Source organism: Ostrea edulis, chromosome 5, assembly GCF_947568905.1.
Source record: "Ostrea edulis chromosome 5, xbOstEdul1.1, whole genome shotgun sequence".
Classification (NCBI taxonomy): Eukaryota; Metazoa; Mollusca; class Bivalvia; order Ostreida; family Ostreidae; genus Ostrea; species Ostrea edulis.
In genome coordinates, this window is record NC_079168.1 from 76,256,747 (window position 1) to 76,265,289 (window position 8,543).

Here is an 8,543-nt window from a genome sequence, read left to right on the forward strand (position 1 = left end):
TTCGACATTTAGATATATCGACGACGGTTTGTCTATTAACAATGATAACTTTAATTCATCTCTCGATTCTATATATCCCTGTGATATTGAAATAAAAGACACCACCGAGTCGTCAACTTTTGCTTCATACTTAAAATATTTTATTGAAAGTAGACATTGACGGCAAACTGACAACTCAACTTTATGACAAACGGGATGATTTCAGCTTCTCCATCGTCAACTTCCCATATTTATGTAGCATATTCCATTATCACCTGCATATGGTGTCTATATCTCTCAACTCTCAACTCATTCGATATGCAAGGGCTTGTTCTGCGTATAGTCAGTTTTTAAATCGAGGCAAGCTACCGACAAAGAAGTTGATGGTACAGGGGTTTCAACAGTCTCGATTGAAGACAGCATTTCGCAAATTCTATGGTCGTTATAACGATCTAGTTCGTCAATACAACCTTTCAATGGGTCAAATGCTCTCTGACATGTCTCATACCTATTGTTTGGCCGTTCTTAGCACACTGATTTTGACTACGGATAACTCCGTTTACCTGGTCAGGATATAGGGCTCACGGCGGTTTTGACCGGTCGACAGGGGATACTTACTCCTCATAGGTACCCGATTCCAACTCTTGTGTGTCTGCTCAACTATCTATTTTGTATTGCTTATAGGAGTTATGAGATTGATCACTGTTTGTTATCTTCACCTTTCATGCAAGGTGAAGATAACGAACAGTGATCAATCTCATAACTCCTACAAGCAATACAAAATAGATAGTTGGGCAAACACGGACCCCTGGACACACCAGAGGTGGGATCAGGTGCCTAGGAGGAGTAAGCATCCCCATGTGATGTAATGAACATTATATTTGTATGATAAATGTAGTAAAACACGTTTTATTTAAAGAAGTGTGCACGTGAGTTTTGTAGTATTTGGAATTTCTTGGGAAGTACATGTATATTTATGAATTCTGCATTGAACAATCTAATAAGAAAAACTGGGATCATAGTGCTTCTTAATGAATTACAATGTTTTAAGCTTGCCGTTTTGGCATTGAAGATTTACTTAAGATTCATTCACGTAAACTTGAGTTATCTGTTGATTTCAACAGAACATACGTAATACAAATCAATAACAATAGGGCGTATTCATCTGAGATAACATCAAATAAATAGATGAAAATGTTTTTAACAATACAAATGTAAAAAAGTTTGATACTAATAGATAGGAAATCTATTTTTGCATTTTATTTACGGAAATTCACAGACTATCTAAACCACTCTGTGTTATGGATGAAATTCCGCCAGTTCCTTAAACTGAAATTTACTAACAAAGGGATAGATTTTGTCAACATACGCAGCATTCTTTGTCATAAAAATTTGTATTTCAGCATATTTCATGCCTACACAAATGTACTTTAACTTCACCATTGCATCAAAACTATATTTAATTACAAACAAATTTAACAGTGCCTAGATGTATACCATCTTATACATAATCTATGAGTTCTTATTCTTCGTATTCTTTGAACTATAGTCCAGTTACAAATGGCATTACTGGTTATGTTGATATAGTCGAAAAGTAAGGATTTTGAAAAGTCCTAAATTCAAAGAACCTCGATCTTTTAATTGGCGACAGAACTTTATCTCTTTTATGACTTCGGTCAAAGTTTATTCCTGTGTGTTTAGTAAACCAGAATTTATTGAAGAATTTTATAGCTTACATGAGGAATATATTTGGTTCCAGTTGACAAAGCCTGTAATAGCATTGTCTTTGCTTGTAAGACTCATAATAACAAATGAATTTTAAACGAATTTGGCATCAATTCCACATTTGGTAATCGTACTTATACTCCAACTGCCCTTTCAAAAGATGAAATTCTTCACAATCATGCTTCCTTTGTAAACACATTTAATATTCCAGTCAATTGGATAAATAAATATTATTAATCGTACCAATACTGAATTTCTAAACTTTACAAAACCTCTTACAAACAAGGATGCATATGTGGGATCCAGTAACGTTCTACCAAGCCCCTATCTTTGCAATTCACGAAATTACTAACAGTCATGAAGGAGAAACATCAAACGTATTGTGCCGCAACATATCCTAGAAGTGGTGTAAATCAAATGTGGGTTCTAAAAACTCCACAAGAACTTTTAGTAAATTAAATATCCCAAATCCACGACATAAAAAACGTACAAATTTTCAACACTTTACACGTTCATTCCTCGTGACAAATGAAAGACGAGAGTTTTTGACATCACAGACACTTGTTTCTTTAACAAAAAAGGGAAAAAGTAAACATTCATATCTAGTGATCTATTATTCAAATAATTATTTTATTAAACACCACTCCGATTCTACGCACAAGTATTCTGAAGTTAATATTAAAAAGATGCTGGATTTCCTAATTGACACCATCTTCGTAGTCTTATCTGTTAATAGTGGATTTTTGCGAGATGGACTGACTTTTACAGTCAACGGCTGACTTTGACACGAGCATACTATACGGAAACCTTTTCGTGACATATCTGTATAGATGAATAAGTGTTGAACTGATGCAATGTACAGAAATGATCAAGTGTTCCAAACATTATATAGTTGTTCCGGTTCATTTCCATACTCTTACACTTTCTAAAACAGAATTCGAACAGTCTATGTGACCTAATATCCCCATAAATATTCTGGTCACCTGACCTAATGCAATTGGTCAGCATCCATTGTTGTGCGACGTGCGTGAACACTTGACCATTCTTAACTTCTTCCTGATACTGTAAATGCCATTTATTTTATTTTTTCAAATCTGGTATGAAGCATCTTTGAAACAAGGGGGTATAAAGTATAAAGTTCAGGACTTCTGCACCTCCGGGGATTTAAGGATGGAGTAAAATTTGACCAATGTTAAAAATCTTCCTTACATCTGTAAGAAGAGCTGGTCATGTAGAGCTGGAAGGCCTCTACCGAAATTGTAATTTTCATGATATCCAGGGTAGACGTTCTGACACCAGGACGGGGCCAAAGTAGGTACTAGTATTTAGTGTGTATGTATAAACCATTTAAAAATAGCATATATCTTCTTCAATGCTATGCCGTGCGCCTCTTGCTAAAAATATTTTAGATGAAACAATTCCAGTTCCATCCCCACCAAGTTCTGTTTTTATATGTCAGTATTGAAAATATTAATTGGAGAAAGGGGACCAGATGTATGGCTTTCATAACGTACAAGGACTTCTTTCAATATTTACATACTTCATATTGGATAGAATGAATAGATATAAAAATCAACGGGGTTCGAATTGACTGCTATCTAACATGGCAATCTCTTCAAATTAAATCAATTGAAGATACGAGTTCGCGGGTAGGTTAAGGATTCCCTTATAGAATATCACAGTGCACTGTATGCTTTTACTTCTCCGAACTACCAATATATGACGTCATAATGGAAAATGACGTCAAGTCACTGCAAACTTGAGCTGTTATGACGGGGAGAGTGTCAAAAACTTTAGACCTTATTTCAAACTGCCTATAAAATGTCAGAACGCTATTGCAAAATTCACGTGTCTGAATTGTATTTTAATATCTTATATGTCCGAATATTTTAAAATAGTTTGTTTCATTACCCTTGATTAAACTTCAGCGTGTTTAAACTGCTTTCGAAAAATATACTTTTGAAATGTACTCTGTTTTATACCAATGGTAAGAGGTAGAATTTATGATGTGTTTATAAAAGAGTCTAGCGCAGGCAATTTATGAGTATTCATTTGAGATCTTTTACGGAAATCGTAAGAGGAGTTTGTTCTCTATCCGAATCTTGCTTGGGAAAATGTGTGATGGCTTTGTTTGAATACAGATTACCCTCAAATGTGTAGGTAAGTGTGTCGGTAAGTTGAACTCTTAATGAAATACGTGTATTTTGTACGCAAGTAATACTACCATTTTTCCCAAGCACATTTCGAGTACACAAGGATACGGTGAGTTCATTTATCAAACAAAAAGGTTAAAATAATTGTTAAATTAGCTGTGCTGAAGCGATTTATGTGAAACACTTCAAACAATTATAATTGACCGTCACGTGATCAACGAAGTCATGTGATATCATAACATATATGCTAATACATGTATATAGCCGAGAGAATCTTCTATATAAATTGTCTGTACTTAAGTATATGAATTACAAGTGAAAACCAAAAACCGACCTCGCAATCCAATGTATGTTTTGAACACATTTCAAACTCCTGGAAGCCTTAACATAGCTGCGTTTTCGGTTCTCATGCGGCTTTAATAAATGTTTGGACAGAAATACGGTGTACTGGGAAAATATGTTAGGAATGTTTTGATATTATGATGCAAGAATAAATCGAAGGTTTCTATAATGGGTGGATTTGTACCTCTCTGGTATATCCAAATATTTTCTGAGAGAGCTATAGATCTGTATTAGTGCAGATGCACATGTAATTCCGAATTAGGGAGAGTGCTGAAATAAGCTATACCTGCTGCCCAATTCCATTCACGTATTAGTGAATAAAATATTGTTTAGATAAAAATTCCGAATTGTAGGTACGTTTATCCTGTTCTGTGTTGTACTTGTGTGCGTTTGTTTGAATAAAGTTGTATAAAAACGTCATATATTTTCATGATAAAGTAAAACGCAAAACTCTTGCATGATAATCTTACATTCGATTTATCATGATGAAATGGCTTCTTGTAAAGTTTTAACAATGAATCAAGGTATCTGTGCGAGTTAAAATTTTACACCCAAGTATGCATGCAAAAATGAAATGAATCAATAGCCTTATGTGAAATATGTTTTGATAATTGTCAGATAAATGAAAGAAGTTCAAGTGGTTTGAAACGTAACAGGCCTGCCGTAATTATATTGTAATGTGCAGCGATCTGAACACGCTCGTTGTTGCTTAGAGAGAGACTCTACCATATCACTAGAAAAGCTACTTCACTAGCGAGGCCGTATAAAATCCCTACACACTGACTGCTACACATCCCCCGCCCAGGGAGGCTTCGTCCCGAAGCTTGGCATGGGTCTTCTATGATTTTTGGCACCTCTTTAGCAAACGCATCTGTCGTTCACGACAACAACCGCCGTCGGCCCAGGACGAAACAACATGCAAACATGGACACAGTCCTAGAGCTCCAAACATATTCTACTTGAAGCAAGCCTCTGGACAGTCAAACACCAGAGTCACTACACTGTCACCATTTTGTAACGTGCAGCTCGTCTTTACTTAATTTGCGTGATCAAGAAAAATCACTATAAAGCTAGCCCAAGAGCGAGGCAGAAGTTCCCTATATTCTGTTCAACAAATCGATATTGCATATATTTAACGATTTTGTGCTTACATACAATACGTAGGTTTAAATCTCCAAGTCAGCCGTTGACTGTGAATGTCAGTCGTTCTCGCAAAAGTCCAATAATCATTCTGTCAATTCGATATAGCCCAGTCAACTCAAGATAAGAAATATATAGACAACAATGCCCGGTGAAATTAATCAAAATAAAGATTTACGTTAATCCTTTATCTGAGTATTACCTATGCTCTGTTTTATTGCAGCATATTGGTTTGAGTAGTAGTGAAGGAATTTAGTTTCCTGTCCAAAGACTATTACAGAAACATTTTCATCAAGGCGTGGTCTATGCTGTGTAAATTCTACAAAAATTAAATGAAATATGTGATAACATGATAGTTAAACGAGAACAATTTCTTCGAATATCACTTGACAAACCATCCAGAATGTCCATAACCGCTGTCTTCATTTCCCTGAAAGCTCTTCCTCTCATACTCTCAGACACGTCGAGTATGAATAGGACGCAGGAACCTCTTCCTCTCTGGTGTCGACGAGATCTCTCTAAAATTAATCAACAAATTCACCACAGGTTTTATGTTACATGTGAAGTGCTTCCACATTGCATAAATAAGCCTTTCCTTTATCATTTATAATAGATTTCCCCTACTACAAATAGATGATACTGTTAATCAAATATAAACACGTTCTACGTAGTATACGGTATTGCTCACATATTTTTAATATCTTCAGATATTCAGAGATTGATCACTATTCGTTATCATCACTTAAAAAAAACTTTAGAAATTCTTCTAATCGTTTCTTTGTACCACACAGTGGATTCCTTGCTGTGACCTTCAATTTGACATTTAGATATATCGCCGATGTATTATCTATCAACAGTAATAATTTTCATTCATATGTCGATTCCATATATCACAGTGAACTCGAAATAAAAGACAGCACAGAGTCGTCCACTTCTGGTTCATACTTAGATATTTTATTGAAAATAGATATTAACGGCAAACTAACAACTTAGCATTGTGACAAACGGGATGATTTCATCTTCTCCATCGTCAACTTCCCCTATTTATGTAGCAATATTCCATTTTCATCTGCATGTGGTGTTTAATCTCTCAACTGATTAGATACTCAAGAGCTTTCTAAATCGACGCAGGCTACCGACAAACAAGTTGATGGTGCAGGGGTTCCAACAGTCTGGCTTAAAATCAGGATTTCGCAAATTCTATGGTCGTTATAAAGATCTAGTTTGTCAATAGAACCTACCATTGGATCACATTATGTCTGACATGTTTCGTGACGGTTGTTAGGCCGTTCATGGCGCACTTGTTTTGGCTGCGAATGGCTCCGTTTGCCCGATGAACATATTGGGCTCATGGCGGGTGTGACCAGTCGACGGGGGATGCTTGCTCCTGGGCACCTGATCCCACCTCTGATATATCCAGAGGTCCATGTTTGCCCAACTATATATTTTGTATTGCTTATAGGAGGTATGGGATATATCACTGTTCATTATCGTCGCCTTTGATGCATTAGATTTTGAGGGGACTCAATTTTTGCGGATTTCGTGCGAAACCCTATCCCATGAATTTTCAAATCATAACAAACTGTACCATTTTTTAATGTGTAAAATGAATATAGATATATAATGCTGCACTTTGCTATTAAAAGCTGAAATAAATCTAAAGTAGTGTTTCCATATTACATAAGCAAGTCATTCGTTGATCATTAATAAAGCACTTCCTGGTTTCACGCTGACGATGTTGTTCATCAATTATAGCACATTCTTCGTAGTCTACGGTATTGGTAATTTTTTTTTAAATATGCTTCGGTAATAAAGACAGTTATTTTGATTTGTTTCTTTGTAGCATACAGTGGATTCATTAGATCTCATTGGGAATCAATGTTCGTGGATTTCGTGGATAAGCGTATTCCATAAATTTCAAACCAAAACGAAACGTACAATTATCTAATTACAGAAACCATATCCACGAAATCATCCCAACGAAACAATGAAATTTCCACTATCCACAAAATTGGCACCCACGAATTTAAATTATTCCACAATGGCTTGTATAATTGTCTATTGCTGATATTGTTCGTTTTTTTTAGGGGATATCTATAATAAGGGTAATATTCATATCAGATCAAAAGTATTGATTATTCATCGTCAACGTTTACTATTCCCTTAATGAGTGACTTTCTTCAATATCTTAAAATAAAACCTACGTTTCGTTGCTTCGAACTGGGCCTGGGAGAGCCAAATAGTTCTGTATCCTTCTATAGAAGTATCCATGAATTGCTGAAAGAAGAGAAAAAAGCTATTAACACACAAATATAAATTGATTCACAGAAATGTTCACCGTTACTATTAGAAAGAATCACAAACCTGCATCATATTCTTAATAATTTCAATAATCTCGACAATATGGATAACAAGGAAGAAACTACACCGAATAATAATAGCATTTGTACAGAAATTGATAATCAGGAAGGAAATGAACAATGCAAAAAGATACTGTATGTAGATAAAATTGCTTAGACTTATTTTTTACGACAATTCAGTTGAAAACATGTGCTATAATGACTTCCTCTTCGAAGTGAGTTGTACTCAATAAACTCGGGGAGTGTCGCTTTTCACATGTTTAAAAACGATAATCAACATGCTGACCAGTTTAATTTAGGAAAACAAACCTGAAACTTGTAGATATTTTCACACATTTTCTTAAATTTCCATAATGCCTCTCTTTTTTCCACATGTTTTTAAGTCTTATTCGCGAAATAATAGTATGGAGACATTTAACAGCTATCATAAAATAACATTTACAACAAGATAAGTTATTGAGCATGAAATACGTGGTCTCAAGTATCGATCATTGTCAATTGTCAATGTTATAAAGATATTTTTCAAAGATTCTTGGAGAAAATCCTTCCATATAATTCCCATTTTAGTTCCACCAACACATGTATTAATCTAATGACTTTAGTTTAATGGCGTACAATGTCTTTAATTTAGTGGTACTGCTTTAGGTACCAATATGACTACGTCTTAAGTCACTATATTCATTATGAAAAATAGAATACAACTTGCTGGTTTATATGTTGTTTAGGCATCTAAAGTGGTTTTGTTTCATATAACATTTTTCATCATAAAATCATGCCAAATATGCACTTCCATATGACGTCATTATATAACTGGTATAAATAGATCACGAATGTATTTTAATAG

The 8,543-nt window shown here is 34.9% G+C and overlaps 1 protein-coding gene across 5 annotated transcripts in view; it reads right to left on the minus strand.

Annotated features, from left to right (window-relative positions):
• The window catches only part of LOC125650560 (uncharacterized), a 42,889-nt gene extending 35,106 nt beyond the window's left edge, over positions 1 to 7,783 (minus strand). For 3 of the 5 annotated variants that reach the window (XM_056166244.1, XM_056166243.1, XM_048878951.2), the window contains exons 1-4: positions 7,704 to 7,783; positions 7,544 to 7,616; positions 5,735 to 5,857; positions 5,542 to 5,658 (exon numbers count right to left, since the gene is read on the minus strand). In XM_056166244.1, coding sequence (XP_056022219.1) covers positions 5,542 to 5,658; positions 5,735 to 5,857; positions 7,544 to 7,616; positions 7,704 to 7,712 — 322 coding nt within the window. In that variant the 5' untranslated portion in view covers positions 7,713 to 7,783. Of the gene's footprint in view, positions 1 to 5,541; positions 5,659 to 5,734; positions 7,617 to 7,703 lie in introns of those variants that run through there. The other 2 variants (XM_048878953.2, XM_048878954.2) reach the window with 2 other exon arrangements.
• Between the last annotated feature and the right edge of the window lie 760 nt (positions 7,784 to 8,543).